Source organism: Tachyglossus aculeatus, chromosome Y4 (genome assembly GCF_015852505.1).
Source record: "Tachyglossus aculeatus isolate mTacAcu1 chromosome Y4, mTacAcu1.pri, whole genome shotgun sequence".
Taxonomy (NCBI): Eukaryota; Metazoa; Chordata; class Mammalia; order Monotremata; family Tachyglossidae; genus Tachyglossus; species Tachyglossus aculeatus.
In genome coordinates this window covers 6,021,602-6,041,565 of record NC_052096.1, presented here as the reverse complement: position 1 = coordinate 6,041,565, position 19,964 = coordinate 6,021,602, and the positions used below count along the sequence as shown (strand labels likewise).

At 55.3% G+C, this 19,964-nt stretch overlaps 1 protein-coding gene across 1 annotated transcript in view; it reads left to right on the top strand.

Moving 5' to 3' along the window:
• The window catches only part of ARHGEF11 (Rho guanine nucleotide exchange factor 11), a 67,715-nt gene extending 51,869 nt beyond the window's left edge, over positions 1-15,846 (top strand). Inside the window, exons 29-41 of the mRNA XM_038768255.1 lie at positions 928-1,106; positions 1,212-1,287; positions 2,276-2,449; positions 3,916-4,006; positions 4,266-4,397; positions 6,387-6,445; positions 6,773-6,988; positions 7,655-7,987; positions 9,580-9,675; positions 12,287-12,483; positions 14,022-14,199; positions 15,147-15,243; positions 15,741-15,846. Of these exons, the coding sequence (XP_038624183.1) occupies positions 928-1,106; positions 1,212-1,287; positions 2,276-2,449; positions 3,916-4,006; positions 4,266-4,397; positions 6,387-6,445; positions 6,773-6,988; positions 7,655-7,987; positions 9,580-9,675; positions 12,287-12,483; positions 14,022-14,199; positions 15,147-15,243; positions 15,741-15,846 (1,934 nt within the window). The remainder of the gene's footprint in view (positions 1-927; positions 1,107-1,211; positions 1,288-2,275; positions 2,450-3,915; positions 4,007-4,265; positions 4,398-6,386; positions 6,446-6,772; positions 6,989-7,654; positions 7,988-9,579; positions 9,676-12,286; positions 12,484-14,021; positions 14,200-15,146; positions 15,244-15,740) is intronic.
• Positions 15,847-19,964: the final 4,118 nt, after the last annotated feature.

The window sequence follows — 19,964 nt, the reverse complement described above, 5'->3', positions numbered from 1 at the left end:
TGTTTATTCTGATGACTTCACTCATTCATTCATTCCATCGTATTTATTGAGCGCTTACTGTGTGCAGAGCACTGGACTAAGCGCTTGGGAAGTACAATTCAGCAACAGAGACAATCCGTGCCCATAACAACTTGACACCTGTCCCCATGTTTTGTTTTGTCGTCCGTCTCCCCCTTCTAGACCGTGAGCCCGTTGTCGGGCAGGGACCGTCTCCAGATGTTGCCGACTTGTACTTCCCAAGCGCTTAGTCGAGTGCTCTGCGCACAGTAAGCGCTCAATAAATACGATGGAATGAATGAATGAGTGAAGTCATCAGAATAAATAGAAATAAAGCTAGAGGCACATCAATAAATACGATTGAATGAATGAATAGAGGGTAATCGGGTTGTCCTCCCTTCAAGGCCCTACTGAGAGCTCACCTCCTCCAGGAGGCCTTCCCAGACTGAGCCCCTTCCTTCCTCTCCCCCTCACCCCCCTCTCCATCCCCCCATCTTACCTCCTTCCCTTCCCCACAGCACCTGTATATATGTATAGATGTTTGTACATATTTATTACTCTATTTATTTATTTTACTTGTACATATCTATTCCATTTATTTTATTTTGTTAGTATGTTTGGTTTTGTTCTCTGTCTCCCCCTTTTAGACTGGGAGCCCACTGTTGGGTAGGGACTGTCTCTAGATGTTGCCAATTTGTACTTCCCAAGCGCTTAGTACAGTGCTCTGCACACAGTAAGCGCTCAATAAATGCGATTGATGATGATGATGGTGATGAGGCTCACAGTCTTCATCCCCCTTTTACAGCTGAGGGAACTGAGGCCCCGAGAAGTGGCTTGCCCAAGGTCGCACAGCAGACGAGGCCTTGTCCTCGGTTCTGCTTCCCAATCCCGCCCCTGACCGGGACCCCCCTCCCTCTCGCCGGCCTGCAGACAGCGGGCCGGAGCGGGAGAAGCTGGGCAGGGCGCGGGATCGCTGCCGGGAGATTCTCCGGTTCGTGAACGAAGCCGTGAAGCAGGCGGAGAACCGCCACCGGCTCGAGGGCTACCAGAGGCGGCTGGACACCACCTCGCTGGAGCGGGCCAGCAATCCCCTGGCCGCCGAGTTCAAGGTAGTCACCGGCGGCGGGTGAGAGGCCGGGAGACGGGGGGAGAGGGGGGATTCCGCCCCCGGGAAGTCCGCCGGGCCTCACCGGCCTTCCCGGCGGCCCCCGCAGAGCCTGGACCTCACGTCCCGGAAGATGATCCACGAGGGCCCGCTGTCCTGGAGGATCAGCAAGGACAAGACCGTGGGTGCGTGTCGCCGTCCCGCCCCCCGGGACGGTTCCCGTGGAGAAGGGGGCTCGTGGCCAGGCGACGGGCGACCCCGGTCGGGTCACGTCACTTCTCCGGGCCCTCCTCCGGAAAATGGGGACGGAGCCCCCGAGCCCCCCGGGGGGGACAGGAACCCGGTTCAATCATATTTATTGAGCGCTTACTGGGTGCAGAGCACTGGACTAAGCGCTTGGGAAGTACAGATCGGCCGCAGATAGAGACGGTCCTTCCCAACAACGGGCTCACAGTCTAGAAGGGGGAGACGGACGACAAAACAAAACATGTGGACAGGCGTCAAGTCGTAAGAATAAACAGAAATAAAGCTAGATGCACATCATTAACAAAATGAATAGAATAGTAAATATGTACTCATAGGGTCCAGAGGGCACGCTCAACGGATGCCGTCTCGGTCATCGATTGTTAATAATAATAATAATAATAATAATAATGACATTTATTAAGCGCTTGCTATGTGCAGAGCACTGTTCCAAGCACTGGGGGGGATACAAGGTGATGAAGTTGTCCCACGGGGGGCTCCCAGTCTTCATCCCCATTTTCCAGATGGGGGAACTGAGCTCAGAGAAGAGAAGTGACTTGCCCCAGGTCACCCGGCAGGCGTGTGGCGGAGCCAGGATTAGAACCCATGGCCCCTGGCTCCCAAGCCCGGGCTCTTTCCACTGAGCCACGCTGCTTCTCATTCCGCTGTTATTATAGCCGACGCTTGACGGGATTCTGGGCTTCGTGATTCCCCCTTTTAGACTGTGAGCCCACTGTTGGGTAGGGACTGTCTCTATATGTTGCCAACTTGAACTTCCCAAGCGTTTAGTACAGTGCTGTGCACACAGTAAGCGCTCAATAAATATGATTGATTGATTCCCGGGCTCTCCCCGGGCGGGGAAGGGGCGGGGCGGGTGGGGGGCCGCGGGGGCGACCCCCGACCCGCTGACCCGGGCCCGCCGGCCCGCAGACGTGCTGGCGGTGCTGCTGGAAGATCTGCTGGTGCTTCTTCAGCGCCAGCAGGACGAGAAACTGCTGCTCAAGGTCCACAGCAAGACGGCCCTGGGCTCGGCCGACAGCGGCAGGCAGAGCTTCAGCCCCGTCCTCAAACTCAACGCCGTGCTGGTCCGCTCCGTGGCCACAGGTACCGTCCCCCGCGACGCCCCCGGGGGGGAGGCGGAGGACCCCCGACCCCCGTCCTCCCCCTGGCCCGGACTGCCCTCCCTCCACCCATCCGCCAAGCTGGCTCTCATCCCCCCTTCAAAGCCCTACTGAGAGCTCACCTCCTCCGGGAGGTCTTCCCAGGCCGAGCCCCCTTTTTCCTCTCCTCCCCCCCCATCGCCCCCGCCATCTCTCCCTCCCCTCCCCACAGCACCTGGATATATATTTGTACAGATTTATGACTCTGTTTATTTTACTTGGACATATTTACTACTCTACTTTGTTAATGCTGTGCATCTAGCTTTATTTCTCTTTATTCTGACGACTTGACACCCATCCACATGTTTTGTTTTGTCGTCCGTCTCCTCCTTCTAGCCTGTGAGCCCGTTGTCGGGTAGGGACCATCCCTTGAGGTTGCCAACTTGTACTTCCCAAGCGCTTAGTCCAGTGCTCTGCACACAGTAAGCACTCACTAAATAAGATTGAATGAATGAATGAATAAATGCGATTGAATGAATGAATGAATGAATAAATGACCCCCTCAGCCTCTGACCCCATATGTATATATGTTTGCACATGTTTATTACTCTGTTTATTTTACTTGTACATATTGATTCCATTTATTTTATTTTGTTAATATGTTCTGATTTGTCGTCCGTCTCCCCCTTCTAGACTGTGAGCCCGTTGTCAGGTAGGGACCGTCCCTAGAGGTTGCCAACTTGTACTTCCCAAGCACTTAGTCCAGTGCTCTGCACACAGTAAGCGCTCAATAAATACGATTGAATGAATGAATGAATAAATACGATTGAATGAATGAACAAATGAATACGATTGAATGAATGAATGAATGAATACGATTGAATGAATGAAGGAATGAATAAATGAGCCCCCCGACCTCTGACCCTGTATGTATATATATTTGCACATATTTATTACTCTATTTTACTTGTACATATTCTGTTTATTTTGTTAATATGTTCTGATTTGTTGTCCATCTGCCCCTTCTAGACTGTGAGCCCACTTCTGGGTAGGGCCCGTCTCTAGATGTTGCCAACTTGTCCTTCCCAAGTGCTTAGTCCAGTGCTCTGCACACAGTAAACGCTCAATAAATACGATTGAATGAATGAATGAATACGATTGAATGAATGAATGAATAAATGACCCCCCCTGACCTCTGACCCTGTATGTATATATGTTTGCACATATTTATTACTCTATTTATTTTACTTGTGCATATTTATCCTGTTTATTTTATTTTGTTAATATGTTCTGCTTTGTCGTCCATCTCCCCCTTCTAGACTGTGAGCCCGCTGTCGGGTAGGGACCGTCTCTAGATGTTGCCGACTTGTACGTCCCAAGCGCTTAGTCCAGTGCTCTGCACCCAGTAAGCGCTCAATAAGTACCATTGAATGAATGAATGAATGACCCCCGACCCTGGCCTCCCTGCAGACAAGCGAGCCTTCTTCATCATCTGCACGTCGGAGCTGGGACCCCCGCAGATCTACGAGCTGGTGGCCCAGACGTCCCTCGAGAGGAACACGTGAGGAGGCCGGGGCGGGTGGGCGTGGGGTGGTCCCTGTCCGCTCCAGACCCTCCGACCCGCTTCCTCGCCCCCTTTCTCTCTCTCTCTCTCTCTCTCCGGGGCGTCTCTCCTGCCCCGTCTCTCCGTCCCCGGGCATCTCTTCCCCCGCCCCGCCTCTCCGTCTCCGACCGGTCCCCTCCCACCCGGGGGGGTGACTCGGGAGGACGGCGGCGGGGGTCCCCGCCTGCTCACGGCCCCCCGGGTGCCGGCCCCCCAGCTGGATGGAGCTGTTGGAGGCGACGGTGCAGAGGGCCACGAGGAACCCCGCCCCCCATTCGGCCACCGCTGACCCCCCGAAGCGGGGGAGCCTGCAGGAGCCGGCCGCCCGCCGCCCGCCGCCGCCCGACAGGTGAGGGCCATCCGGCCCGGACCGCCCCGGCCCAGTCTCTAGGGAAGCAGCCCGGCTCGGTGGCCAGAGCCCGGGCTCGGGAATCAGAGGACCTTGGTTCTAATCCCGACTCCGCCGCCGGTCAGCTGGGTGACTTGGGGCGAGCCACTTCGCCTTTCTGGGCCTCGGTCACCTCATCATCATCATCATCATCATCAATCATATTTATTGAGCGCTTACTACGTGCAGAGCACTGTACTAAGCGCTTGGGAAGTACAAATCGGCAACACATAGAGACAGTCCCTACCCAACAGTGGGCTCGCAGTCTAAAAGGGGGAGACAAGAGAACAAAACCAAACATACCAACAAAATAAAATAAATAGGATAGATATGTACAAGTAAAATAAATAAATAGAGTAATAAATATGTACAACCATATATACATATATATACAGGTGCTGTGGGGAAGGGAAGGAGGTAAGATGAGGGGATGGAGAGGGGGACGAGGGGGAGAGGAAGGAAGGGGTTCAGTCTGGGAAGGCCTCATCTTAGAGAAGCAGCGTGGCTCATTCATTCATTCATTCAATCATATTTATTGAGCGCTTACTGTGTGCACAGCACTGTACTAAGCGCTTGGGAAGTCCCAAGTCGGCAACATATAGCGACGGTCCCTACCCGACAACGGGCTCACAGTCTGGAAGGGGGAGACAGACAACAAAACAAAACACGTGGACAGGTGTCAGGTCATCAGCATAAATAGAAATAAAGCTAGAGGCACATCCATAACAAAATAAATAGAATAGTAAATACGTACAGGTTCACACAGCTGATAAGTGGCGGAGCAGGATTAGAACCCACGACCTGACTTCCAAGTCCATGCTCTTTCCACTAAGCCGCGCTGCTTATCGGGTATGAATTCTGGAATTTAACCCCATTTTATTGATTTCTATTCCCTCACACTGAAAAGACAATGTAGAGCTGCCCCTCGAAGTTACTACTAATAATTGTGATGTCCATTAAGCAACTGCTACAGGTACTATGCTCTGAGGCAGATACCAAATAATCAGGTCCCAAGGTCCTTCTGACGCCTGGGCCCGTGCTCTAGCCACCAGGCCACACTGCTTGTCTTCAACAGAGCTCAGTTGTCACTGCGTTCTGAAAGCAGTTCGGGACTGCTAGGGGCTCCATCAATTGGACGGCCTTTACATTGGCCTGTGGCTTGGAGGTTGTGCCACAGTCCGTCCTGGATTTTGCATTTTGAGGTTTTAAAAAACCTCAGTGGGAAGAGCCCGGGCTTCGGAGTCAGGGGTCATGGGTTCGAATTCCGACTCTGCCAGTTGTGTGACTGAGCCAGACTGAGCCCCCTCCGTCCTCTCCCCCTCCCCCCCACCTTACCTCCTTCCCCTCCCCACAGCACCAGGATAAATCTATATATGTTTGTACGGATTTATTACTCTATTTTATTTGTACATATTTATTTTATTTTGTTAATATGTTTTGTTCTCTGTCTCCCCTTTCCGGACTGTGAGCCCGCTGTTGGGTAGGAACCGTCTCTATACGTTGCCGACTTGTACTTCCCAAGCGCTTAGTCCAGTGCTCTGCACCCAGCAAGCGCTCAATAAATACGATTGAATGAATGAATGACTTTGGGCAAGTCACTTAACTTCTCTGTGCCTCAGTTCCCCCATCTGGAAAACGGGGATTAAGACTGTGAGCCCCCCCGTGGGACAACCTGATTTCCTGGCACTTAGTGCTTTGCACATAGTAAGCGCTTAATAAATGCCATTATTATTATCATCTGGAAAACAGGGATGAAGACTGGGAGCCCCACCTGGGGCAACCCGACGAGCTTGTATCTCCCCCAGCGCTCAGGACGGTGCTTGGCACATAGTAAGCGCTGAGCAAATACCGTGATTATTATGGCTACTCCCAGCCCGGCCCCCCGTGCCCACCTGTATCCGGTCCCTCCTCCATCGGGACCCCCGAATCAGCCTTCCCTTCCTCCCGCAGCCCGGGACGGCCGGATGGGGACCCGTCCCCCGGCGTCGGCCCCGGAGACGCCACCCCAGGTGGGTCCCCCCCAATCCTCGGGACGGTGGAGCGCGGACCCTCCCCACCATCACCACCCCCGCCCTTGTCCCCTCACCCCACCCATCAAGAGCCCGGGCGGGGGTCTAATCCCACCGTGTGACCTCGGGCGAGCCCCTTCACTTCCCTGGGCCTCGGTGACCTCGTCTGGAAAATGGGGGTGAAGACCGGGAGCCCCTCGTGGGACCACCTGATGCCCTTGTATTCCCCCCTGGGGTGGGGCACATAAGAAGCGCCTAACAGATACCGTGATGATGATGATGATGATTTCCCCTGTGCCCCCCGCGCCTTCCCTCCCTCTCCCGCAGATATCGGGGCGCCCTGGCGGGCAAAGAGCCTGGAAAAGGCGGAAGTGGAGGCGGAGGGAGCCTCGGGAGCAGCGGCAGAGGGAGAGGAAGCGGCGGCAAGCGGCGGCCCGGGGGCCACCGCGGTCACCCTGGAGGGCGGCGGTGGCGGCGGCCTCCGGCTGCCTCTGCCGGAGCCTCTGTTCCCCGATGGGCTGGCCGACTCAGCCCTGGAGGATGGTGAGTCCCCGGGTGGGTGGGCAGAGCCGCCCCCTTCCCCCTGTTCGTCCCCCGTTTCCCAGACTCAATCAATCAATCAATCAATCGTATTTATTGAGCGCTTACTGTGTGCAGAGCACTGGACTAAGCGCTTGGGAAGTCCAAGTTGGCAACATATAGAGACAGTCCCTACCCAACAGTGGGCTCACAGTCTAAAAGGGGGAGACAGAGAACAAAACCAAACATACTAACCAAATAAAATAAATAGAAGAGATATGTACAAGTAAAATAAATAGAGTAATAAATAGGTACAAACATATATACATATATACAGGTGCTGTGGGGAAGGGAAGGAGGTAAGACGGGTGGGGGGGTGGAGAGGGGGATGAGGGGGAGAGGAAGGAGGAGGCTCAGTCTGGGAAGGCCAAAGGGCCGCCTACGGGCTCCCTTCCCAACTAGCAGTTGCAGGAAATCTACTCCCGGTTCGGCCACATGTCAGCTGCGTGACCCTGGGCAAGCACTTACCTCCTCTGTGCCTCAGTTCCCTCATCCCCAACGTGGGGATCCGCGTTCCCCCTTCCCCATCGTGGATTCTCCCGGGCAGACACAGGGACGTGGGGGGGCGAGACTCACAGCCCCTCTCTTCCGCCCCGTCTTTCCCTGCCCCGTCTTCGCCCGCCCTGCCAGTGGAGAGCCTGCGGCACCTCATCCTGCTGACCCTCCTGGCCGGGCCGGGGACGGAGCCGGTGACCCCCGGAACTGAGGACCCCTTGACGCCGCCCGGCCCAGGGCACGCCGCCTCCACGCGGGGCGGCCCGGGCGACTGGAGGGGCGAGGAGGAGGCGGCGGCGGGGGGTCCGGGCCGGGGCCCCCTGAGCTCCCTGGGGCAGCTCCCGCCGCGGACCAGGAATTCGGGCATCTGGGAATCGCCGGAACTGGACGGGGATCTGGACGGAGGAGAGGAGCCGGCCGCGGGCCCACCAGACGACAGCCCGGAGGGCTACCAGGTGGTCAGGAAAGGTGAGACCGGAGGCAGGGCGGGCACGGCTCCGGGAGACGGCCACGGGCATCCGGGCGCACACGCGTGCACGTGGACGGACGCGCTCCCACCCTCACACCGACGCGTGGCGAGCCAGAGGCACACAAACACACGCAGAGATATGTAAAAGGGAAGGCACATGCAAACGTCCATCAGTTATAAAGTACACGCGTGCACATACAGGTCCATAAATGGGAGGACGCATGCGTGCACGTGGCTCAGTGGAAAGAGCCCGGGCTTGAGAGTCAGAGGCCGTGGGTTCATATCCCGACCCTTCCACTTGTCAGCTGGGTGACTTTGGGCCAGTCACTTCACTTCTCTGGGCCTCAGTTCCCTCATCTGGAAAATGGGGAGGAAGCCTGGGAGTCCCCCGTGGGACAACCAGATCACCTTGTATCTCCCCCAGCGCTTAGAACGGTGCTTGGCACATAGTAAGCGCTTAACAAATGCCATCATCATTATTATTATTATTATTATTATTCTCTGGGCCTCAATTTCCTCATCTGTAAAATGGGGATGAAGACTGGGAGCCCCACGGGGGACAACCTTATCACCTTGTAATAATAATAATAATAATAATGATGATGATGGCACTTGTTAAGCGCTTACTATGTGCCAAGCACTGTTCTAAGCGCCGGGGAGGATACAAGGTGATCAGGTTGTCCCACGGGGGTCTCCCGGTCTTCATCCCCATTTTCCAGGTGAGGTCACTGAGGCCCAGAGAAGTGAAGTGACTGGCCCAAAGTCACCCAGCTGCCAAGGGGCGGAGCCGGGAGTCCAACCCACGACCTCTGACTCCCAAACCCGGGCTCTTTCCATTGAGCCATGCTGCTTCTCTATCCTCCCCAGCGCTTAGAACAATGCTTTGCACCTAGTAAGCGCTTAACAAATACCATCACCATTATTATTATTGTTATTATTATTACGCACGCGTCTGTGTACACACAAGAAGGAACATACACACACACACACACACACCTTAACAGGCAGACACACACGCCTACACACATCCACTTCCAATAAAGAAGTGTCCTTTCCAAGCGCTTAATCCAGGGCTCTGCCCACGGTGAGTGCTCAGTAAATACGACGGAACGAATGAATGAAGAGGCACCTCCTACAGGCACACAAACAGGAGCACGCACCCACACGGGCCCCTCGTTTGGCGTCCGGCCTCGCTCGGCCCCCCCGACCCCCCCGGCCCGCCAGGGTCCGGTATCTCCCAAGAATTGCCGGGAGAGAGCCGGCCTCCCGACGTGAGTCCGGTCCGCGGGGTGAATTTCCGATCCCTTCCCGGTGGTGGGTCTTGGGCTGGTTTTTATCCTTTCCTCCGTGCTCTTCTCCTTTCTTAACCTCCTCTCTCTCTCCCTCTCTCCCACCCCGACCACTTCCCTCCCCGCTCCATATTCCGTGTCGTCCCCCCCCATCCCCGCGGCTCCCTTCCCGTCGCTCCGGTCGCCCCCGGCCTCCGATTCCGGCCTCTCTCCGCCGTCTCCCTTTCGACGGGCCTCCCTCGGCGTCTCACCCGACGTGTCGGTGGCGCCCACCCCATCTCCCCGCCCCGGGCACGGGGCAGCTGCGGCGGCGGGCGGGAGCGGTGCCCGCCGGTGTCCAGCCAGCGTCCCGTCGGAGGCCGAGCCGCGGGGAGCCGGAGGCGGGGTGCAGGCCGCGGGTAAACGGCGGGGACGGGCGGGCCGGCGGAGGCGGGGGCCTGGAGGAGGGCACCCTGCGGCCCTCACGGCGGGGACGGTCCGAAGCCCCTCTAGGATTTGGGTGGACCGTGGGGGGTCAAAGGTCAGGCCCGCCAGGCACCAGAAGGAGCCACCTAAGGCCTAGAGAAGCAGCGAGGCTCAGGGGAAAGAGCCCGGCCTTTGGAGTCGGAGGTCGTGGGTTCAAACCCCGGCTCCGCCGCTTGTCGGCTGGGTGGCTTTGGCCCAGTCGCTTCACTTCTCTGGGCCTCGGTTCCCTCATCTGGAATATGGGGATGAAGACTGGGAGCCCCCCGAGGGACAACCTGATCACCTTGTAATCTCCCCAGTGCTTAGAACAGTGCTTTGCACATAGTAAGCGCTTAATAAATGCCGTCATATATATATATATACACATGTATATGATGGCATTTATATACATATAGAGAGAGAGAGCTGGGTGACTTTGGGCGAGTCACTTCACTTCTCTGGGCATATATATGATGGCATTTATATATATATAGCTGGGTGACTTTGGGTGAGTCACTTCACTTCTCTGGGCATAGATATGATGGCATTTATATATATATATAGCTGGGTGACTTTGGGCGAGTCACTTCACTTCTCTGGGCCTCAGTTCCCTCATCTGGAAAATGGGGATGAAGACTGGGAGCCCCCTGAGGGACAACCTGATCACCTTGTAACCTCCCCAGTGCTTAGAACAGTGCTTTGCACATAGTAAGCGCTTAATAAATTTCATCATATATATATGTATAAATATATATATATATATAAATATAGCTGGGTGACTGTGGGCAAGTTACTTGACTTCTCTGGGCCTCACTTAACTCATCTGTAAAATGGGGATGAAAACTGTGAGCCCCACGGGGGACAACCTGATCATCTTGTATCTATCCCAATGCTTAGAACAGTGCTTGGCACATAGTAAGCGCTTAGCAAATACCAACATTATTATAGTAAGCACTTAATAGATGACATTATGATTATTAGAGGGGTCCTCGCCCCGGGGTCCTCTGTGGCTGGGCCGCCTGGGTCCCCTCTCCTACGTGGTTAGGGGGGAGGGGGCAGCGCAGGGGCAGAGCCGGACTGGGGGGCTCGGGTGGGGCGGGGAATCCTGGGAGACCGGACAGATCCCAAGCGCTTAGTCCAGTGCTCTGCACACAGTAAGTGCTCAATAAATACGATTGAATGAATGACTGAATGAATGAATGCCATCCCCTGCCCTCACCCCACCTGAGCCAGGTAGCCCCCTGGCTTCTAGTGGCAGGGGTCATTGCGGGTAGGGAATGCTTCTTTTTATTGTAGCGGACTCTCCCAAGCGCTTAGCACAGCGCCCTGCGCCCAGTAAGCGCTCAGTAAATACGAAGGAATGGACCGAGAACAGCCCTTCCTTGACCCATCGTTTTGGCATTCCCGGAAGCGGGGCGGGAGTCCAAGGAGAGACCCCCGGAATTCCTGAGTCCCGCCGTTTCCTTCACTCGGTCCATTCGGTCGCATTTAAGCAGCGTGGCTCAGTGGAAAGAGCCCGGGCTTTGGAGTCAGGGGTCACGGGTTCAAATCCCGGCTCTGCCAATTGTCAGCTGGGTGACTTTGGGCAGGTCACTTAAATTCTCTGGGCCTCAGTTCCCTCATCTGCCTCAGTTCCCTCATCTGAGGATTAAGACTGTGAGCCCCCAGTGGGACAACCTGATTGCCTTGTAACCTCCTGAGCGCTTAGAACCGTCTCTATATGTTGCCAACTTTTGTACTTCCCAAGTGCTTAGTACAGTGCTCTGCACACAGTAAGCGCTAAATAAATACGATTGATTGAATGAATGAATGCTTTGCACATAGTAAGCACTTAATAAGTGCCATCATTATTTAAGCAGGGTGGCTAAGTGGAAAGAGCCCTGGCTTTGGAGTCAGAGGTCATGGGTTCAAACCCCGGCTCCGCCAGTTATCAGCTGGGTGACTTTGGGCAAGTCACGTCACTTCTCTGGGCCTCAGTTCCCTCATCTGGAAAATGGGGATGAAAACTGTGAGGCCCCCGTGGGACCACCTGATCACCTTGTAACCTCCCCAGCCCTTAGAACGGTGCTTGGCACCTATTCATTCATTCATTCAACCGTATTTATTGAGCGCTTACTGTGTGCAGAGCACTGTACTAAGCGCTTGGGAAGTCCAAGTTGGCAACATCTAGAGACGGTCCCTACCCAACAATGGGCTCACAGTCTAGAAGGGGGAAACAGAAAACAAAACACATTAACAAAGTAAAATAAATAGAATAAACATGTACACCTAGTAAGCGCTTAATCAATCAATCAATCAATCATATTTATTGAGCACTTACTATGTGCAGAGCACTGTACTAAGTGCTTGGGAAGTACAAATTGGCAGCATATAGCGACAGTCCCTACCCAACAGTGGGCTCACAGTCTAAAAACGCTTAACAAATGCCATCATTATTATTATTATTATTTATTGAGTTCTGGCTGCGCGCTGAGCGCTGTACTGAGCGCTTGGGAGAGTCCGTTCCCCCGACCAACCCTGACCTCGGCTCCCTCTGCCTCCCCACGCCCACCCGGCGGCACCCAGGGAACTGTTTCTACATCAGCGCGCCAGCCGGACCCCGCGACCCGGACGCCGAGGCCCCGGGGCCCGGGGACCCCGAGGTGGGGAGCCCCCCGGGGCCGGACCCCCACCCCGACCGGGCCACTGGCACCGCCCAGGGGGGCATCGACCCCATCTTCCAGACCATCCAACAGCTCACCGTCAAACTCCACCAGCTCAAGGTGAGAAAGGCCCGGGGCGGTGGGGAGGGGAGGAGACCCGAGAGCGTTCAGTACACCCCAAAAATCAGACGCGGTTGGGTAGGGACCGTCTCTAGATGCTGCCAACTTGTACTTCCCAAGCGCTTAGTCCGGTGCTCCGCACACAGGAAGCGCTCAACAAATACGATGGAGTGAATGGTGGGTAGGGCTTACAGAGAAACAGCGTGGCTCAGTGGAACGAGCCCGGGCTTTGGAGTCGGTGGTCATGGGTTCGAATCCCCGCTCCGCCAGCCGGGTGACTTTGGGCGAGTCACTTCACTTCTCTGGGCCTCAGTATCTGGGAAATGGGGATTGACTGTGAGCCCTCCATGGGACAACCTGATCACTCTGTAGCCTCCCCAGCGCTTAGAACAGTGCTTGGCACACAGTAAGTGCTTAATAAATGCCATTATTATTATTATTATTATTATGGGGATTAAGACTGTGAGCCCCCCATGGGACAACCCGATCACCTTGTAACCTCCCCAGTGCTTAGAACAATGCTTTGCACATAGTAAGCGCTTAATAAATGCCATCATAATTATTATTATTATGGGGATTAAGACTGTGAGCCCCACGTGGGACAACCTGATCACCTTGTAACCGCCCCAGCACTTAGAACAGTGCTTTGCACACAGTAATCACTTCATAAATGCCATAATAATAATAATTATTATTATTATTGTCATTATGGGGATTAAGACTGAGCTCACGTGGGACAACCTGATCACCTTGTAACCTCCCCAGCACTTAGAACAGTGCTTTGCACACAGTAAGCACTTAATAAATGCCATTATTATTATTATTATTGTTATTATGGGGATTAAGACTGTGAGTCCCACGTGGGACAACCTGATCACCTTGTAACCTCCCCAGCACTTAGAATGGTGCTTTGCACGTAGTAAGCGCTTAGTAAATGCCATTATTATTATTATTATTATTATTATTATTATTGTTATTATGGGGATTAAGACTGTGAGCCCCCCGTGGGACAACCTGATCACCGTGTAACCTCCCCAGCGCTTAGAACAGTACTTTGCACATAGTAAGCGCTTAATAAATGCTATCATCATTATTATTATGAGGATTAAGCCTGTGAGCCCCCCGTGGGACAACCTGATCACCTTGTAACCTCCCCAGCACTTAGAACAGTGCTTTGCTCGTAGTAAGCGCTTAATAAATGCTATCATTATTATTATTAGGAGGATTAAGCCTGTGAGCCCCCCGTGGGACAACCCGATCACCTTGTAACCTCCCCAGCGCTTAGAACAGTGCTTTGCTCGTAGTAAGCGCTTAACAAATGCTATCGTTACTATTATTGTTCTGTCCATATCCTTCTATTCTGCCCCTTCCCCGGTCTGTAATTGAGTTCGGGGTCTCCTGTAGATTCTCAGCTCCCTGTGGGCAGGAAGCGTGTCGACCGACTCTGCGGTATTGTTGTCCCACAAGCGCTTAGCACAGTGCTCTGCGCTCAGTGTAGTCGAGTGATTAATTGGTCGATGGATTCCCGCCCCCCCCAGGAGCTGGAGATGGCCCACCACGAGCTCCTGAGGTCCCTGGGGGCCGAATCATCGGGGGCCACCACTCCCGTGGGCGGCCTGGACCCGGAGCCGGCCGGATGGGCGGACCGCCCCCCAAGCCCCCCGGGCCGGGACGCCGCCCCGGACCCCCACCTCAAGACCCCGAGCTCCGAGGACGGTGAGTGGAGACCCCCGTCTTCCCCCCTTCTCTCCCCGTCTCCGGGCGCGGGCTGACTCGGCGGCAGGGAGTCAGAGGGCCTGGGTTCTCATCCCGGCTCCGCCACTTGTCAGCTGGGTGACTTGGGGCAAGTCACTTCACTTCTCTGGACCTCAGTGACCTCATCTGGAAAATGGGGATGAAGACTGGGAGCCCCACGTGGGACAACCTGATCACCTTGTATCTCCCCCAGCGCTTCGAACGGTGCTTGGCACGTAGTAAGCGCTTAACAAATGACATCATTATTATTATTATTTTCTGGGCCTCAATTACCTCATCTGTAAAATGGGGGATGAAGACTGGGAGCCCCACGTGGGACAACGTGATCACTTTGTATCTCCCCCAGTGCTTAGAACGGTGCTTGGCACATAGTAAGCGCTTAACGAATGCCATCATTATTATTATTATTATTCTCTGAGCCTCAATTACCTCATCTGTAAAGTGGGGGATGAAGACTGTGAGCCCCATGGGGGACAACCTGATCACCTCGAATCTCCCCCAGTGCTTAGAATGGTTCTTGGCACATAGTAAGCGCTTAACAAATGCCATCATTATTATTATTATTATTATTATTCTCTGGGCCTCAGTTACCTCATCTGTAAAACGGGGATGAAGCCTGGGAGCCCCACGTGGGACAGCGTGATCACCTTGTATCTCCCCCAGCGCTTAGAACATTGCTTGGCACATAGTAAGCACTTAACAAATGCCATCATCATTATTATTATTATTCTCTGGGCCTCAGTTCCCTCATCTGTAAAATGGGGATGAAGCCTGGGAGCTCCCCACGTGGGACAACCTGATCACCTCGTATCCCCCCCAGTCATTAGAACAGTGCTTGGTACATACTAAGTGCTTAACAAATACCATCATTATTATTATTATTATTATTATTATTGTTATTATTACAGTGGGCGCCTCCCCAGAATTCACTCGGTTCCCGGTCGGCCCAGCCCCAGTTCCCGGCACGGTGTCTCACAGAACGGGGAATGGGATCGTGCTAATGCTGTAATGCGCTCTCCCAAGCGCTCAGTACAGTGTTCTGCCCCGAGCAGGTGCTCAATAAATGCCGGTGATGCGTTGAGACTGAGCCCCCTTTTTCCTTTCCTCCTCCCCGTCCCCCCCACCCCGGCCTTACCTCCTTCCCCTCCCCGCAGCACTTGGATATATTTGTATAGATTTATGACTCTATTTATTTTACTTGTCCATATTTACTCTTCTACTTATTTTGTTAACGATGTGCATCGAGCTTTATTTCTCTTTATCCTGATGACTTGACGCCCGTCCCCATGTTTTGTTTTGTCGTCCGTCTCCCCCTTCTAGCCTGTGAGCCCGATGTCGGGTAGGGACCGTCTCTATACGTTGCCGACTTGTCCTTCCCAAGCGTTTAGTCCAGTGCTCTGCACACAGTAAGCGCTCAATAAATACGATGGAATGAATGAACGAACGGAGAGGCGTGAGGCGGGTCTGGGCCTCCCCGCTGACCCTCCCCGCTGTCCCCACAGGCCCCGACGGCCCTTCGGAGGAGACGTCCGAGGACACCGGGGGTCCCATGGGCCTCAAGTGACCCTCGAGAGGACCCCCCCCGAAGCCTGGGTCCCATCGCCGTGAAGATCCTGGTGGTCCCCCCGGAGGAGGAGGACTTGACCCGTGTCTTCTGTCCAAATGCACTTTCAGCAGGCCTCGTCCACCGGACCCTCGCCGTCCCTCCTTGGTCCAGCGGGAGATGGATGGATCCCTGGGGCTGGGGGAGACACCCCCCCCCCCCCAAGAAGGGACGGGGTCTGGACGCCCCCAGGGACGATGGGTCCCCCCTCCGCTAGCCTGCCCCGTCCCGGCCTCTCAGCGGGGACCCCCGGGAGGGGCGACGGCCACCCGGTTGGAGGGGCTCCCCTCTGTGAGACCCCCACCCCACTTCCCCGGCCCCCAACCTGCTGGGAGGGGGGTCTCTGGAAAGGAGACAATATCACCCTGTTGGAGGGGCTCCCCTCTGTGAGACCCCCACCCCACTTCCCCAGCCCCCAACATGGGGAAGGGGGTCTCCAGGGTCCCCAGGTACGGAGCAGAGACACCCGGGGTCTCCAAGGTCCCCTTTCCCCCCAAAATACGGAGCGGAGAGACCCTCGAGGCCACGGGGCAGCCCCCCCCCCCAATTCCGCCCCACGTTGTTGGACTATACACACGGCGTTAGGTGTATATATATATATAAATATATATATAAATATACATAATATATAAAAATATAGATATGGAAACGACCAGTTGCTGTTCAGAGGATGTATAATCTTCCTTTCATGGTTCAGAAATGTTTTTTTTTTTCTTTTTTTTAAAAGAAAAGTTAAAGGTTCTTCAGGCCAGCCGGCGTGTGCGTGCTTTTTTGAAGGGACCCCCCAGGGAAAGAGGGCAGGGCGGGAGAGGAGACCAGGACCAAAGCAGGCCCTGCTTGGTGCCCCCCTCGCCCCCCAAGATGCCCGGGCAGATGGGAAGGGCCTCCAGACCTACCCCAGGCGTGGACGTGGGTGGGGGGCCGCGGGGGGACCCGTGCGAAGCTGGGAGGGCTTCCTGGAGGAGGTGGACGGCGGCCACAAGCGACCTTCACTCCCTCTAGGTGAGAAGCACCTAGTACAGCGCTCTGCCCGTGGTGCTCAGTAATAATAATAATAATGATGGCATTTATTAAGTGCTTACTATGTGCAAAACACTGTTCTAAGCGCTGCGGAGGTTACAGGGTGATCAGGTTTATCCCACGGTGGGGGGCTCACAGTCGTCATCCCCATTTTCCAGATGAGGTCACGGAGGCACAGAGAATAATAATAATAATGATGGCATTTGTTAAGCGCTTACTATGTGCAAAGCACTGTTCTAAGCGCTGGGGAGGTTACAAGGTCATCAGGTTGTCCCACGGGGGGCTCACAGTCTTCAGCCCCATTTTCCAGATGAGGTCATGGAGGCACAGAGAATAATAATAATGATGGCATTTGTTAAGCGCTTACTATGTGCAAAGCACTGCTCTAAGCGCAGGGGAGGTTACAAGGTCATCAGGTTGTCCCACGGGGGGCTCCCAGGCTTTATCCCCATTTTCCAGATGAGGTCACTGAGGCCCAGAGAAGTGAAGTGACTTGCCCAAAATCACACAGCTGTCAATTGGCAGAGCTGTGGTTTGAACCCATGACCTCTGACTCCAAAGCCCGGGCTCTTTCCACTGAGCCACGCTGCTTCTCTAGGTGAGAAGCACCTAATACAGCGCTCTGCCTGTGGCGCTCGGTAGTAATAATAATATTAATGGCATTTATTAGGCGCTTACTATGTTCCAAGCACTGTTCTAAGCACTGGGGAGGATACAAGGTGATCAGGTTGTCCCACGGGGGGCTCACAGTCTTCATCCCCATTTTCCAGATGAGGTCACGGAGGCACAAAGAATAATAATAATGATGGCATTTGTTAAGCGCTTAGTAAATGCCATCATCATCATATCGGGGAAGCAGTGTGGCTCAATGGAAAGAGCCCGGGCTTTGGAGTCAGAGGTCATGGGTTCAAATCCCGGCTCCGTCGATTGTCAGCTGGGGGACTGTGAGCAAGTCACTTCACTTCCCTGGGCCTCAGTGACCTCATCTGGAAAATGGGGATTAAGACTGTGAGCCCCCCGCTGGACAACCTGATCACCTTGTAACCTCCTCAGCGCTTAGAACAGTGCTTGGCACCTAGTGAGCGCTTAATTAATGCCGTCATTTATAGTAAGCGATTAACAAATGCCATTATTATTATTCATTAATCCCTGCACTATCATCATTGTTATTATTATTATTAAGTAATCCCTGCATTTCCTCTCCTCCCCCGGGAGGGGGCGCCCGGAGCACTTCCTCTCCTCCTCCAGGAGGGGGCGTCCGGAGCACTTTTTTTTATAGCGTTTATTAAGCACTTACTATGTGCAAAGCACTGTTCTAAGCGCTGGGGAGGTTACAAGCTCATCAGGTTGTCCCACGGGGGGCTCACAGTCTTCATCTCCATTTTACAGATAAGGTAACTGAGGCACAGAGAAGTTAAATGACGCCCAAAGTCACACAGCTGACAGTTGTCGGAGTCGGGATTCGAACCCATGACTTCTGACTCCAAAGCCCGGGCTCTTTCCGCTGAGCCACGCTGCTTCTCTAGCGAGGCACTTCCTCGCCTCCCCCGGGAGGGGGCGCCCGGAGCACTTCCTCGCCTCCTCCAGGAGGGGGCGCCCGGAGCACTTCCTCTCCTACCCCGGGAGGGGGCGCCCGGAGCACTTCCTCTCCTACCCCGGGAGGGGGCGCCCGGAGCACTTCCTCTCCTACCCCGGGAGGGGGCGCCCGGAGCACTTCCTCTCCTACCCCGGGAGGGGGCGCCCGGAGCACTTCCTCTCCTTCCCCAGGAGGGGGCGCCCGGAACACTTCCTCTCCTCCCCCGGTAGGGGGCGCCCGGAGCACTTCCTCTCCTCCCCCGGTTGGGGGCCCCCGGAGCACTTCCTCTCCTCCCCCGGGAGGGGGCGCCCGGAGCACTTCCCCTCCTCCTCCAGGAGGGGGCGCCCGGAGCACTTCTCCTCCCCCGGAGCACTTCCTCGCCTCCCCCGGGAGGGGGCGCCCGGAGCACTTCCTCGCCTCCCCCGGACGGGGGCGCCCGAAGCACTTCCTCTCTTCCCCCGGTAGGGAGCGCCCGGAGCACTTCCCCTACTCCTCCAGGGAGGGGGCGCCCGGAGCACTTCCTCGCCTCTCCCGGTAGGGGGCGCCCGGAGCACTTCCTCTCCTCCCCCGGGAGGGGGCGCCCGGAGCACTTCCCCTCCTCCTCCAGGAGGGGGCGCCCGGAGCACTTCCTCTCGTCCCCCGGGAGGGGGCGCCCGGAGCACTTCCCCTCCTCCTCCAGGAGGGGGCGCCCGGAGCACTTCCTTGCCTCCCCCGGGAGGGGGCGCCCGGAAACCATAGAGACGGCGAGTCCTCCTGAAGCCTAGAGGGGCCCCACGCGGCGGGGAGAGGGGAGCGGTGACGCACTTCCGGGGCGGGGCGGGGCCTCCCCGGGGAGGGGGAGCGTCCGGCCGCCCCCCCGGGAGGCGCCTACTACGTGTCAGACACTGTTCTGAGCGCTGCGGCCCCCCCCCCCCCACCGGCTGTGGGCTACTTCCGGTCTCACACCTCTGGCTCTCAATCTCTTCATTCATTCATTCATTCATTCATTCATTCAGTCCTATTTACTGAGCGCTGACTGTGTGCAGAGCACTGTGCTAAGCGCCGGCGAGAGGACGCTTCCAGGTGCCGTCTCTACAGCTCAGTCAGTCGCATCCATCAGCGCTTAGCACAGTGCTTGGCACATAGTAAGCGCCTAACAAATGCCATCATCATCATCATCATTATTATTATTATTATTAAATGCGATTGAATTTACTGAGCGCTTTCTGAGTGCAGAGCACTGTGCTAAGCGCTTGGGAGAAGACAATTCCCGGTGCCGTCTCTACAGCTCAATGTCAGCCGGGTTTATTGAGCGCTGACTGTGTGCAGAGCACTGTGCTGAGCGCTGGGGAGAGGACAATTCCCGGTGCTGGCTCTACAGCCCAGTCAGTCGTATTTATTGAGCGCTTTTTGAGTGCAGAGCACTGGGCTAAGCGCTGGGGAGAAGACAATCCCTGGTGCCGTCTCTACAGCTCATTGTCAGCTGCGTTTATTGAGCGCTTACTGGGTGCAGAGCACTGTGCTGAGCGCTGGGGAGGGAATTGCTCT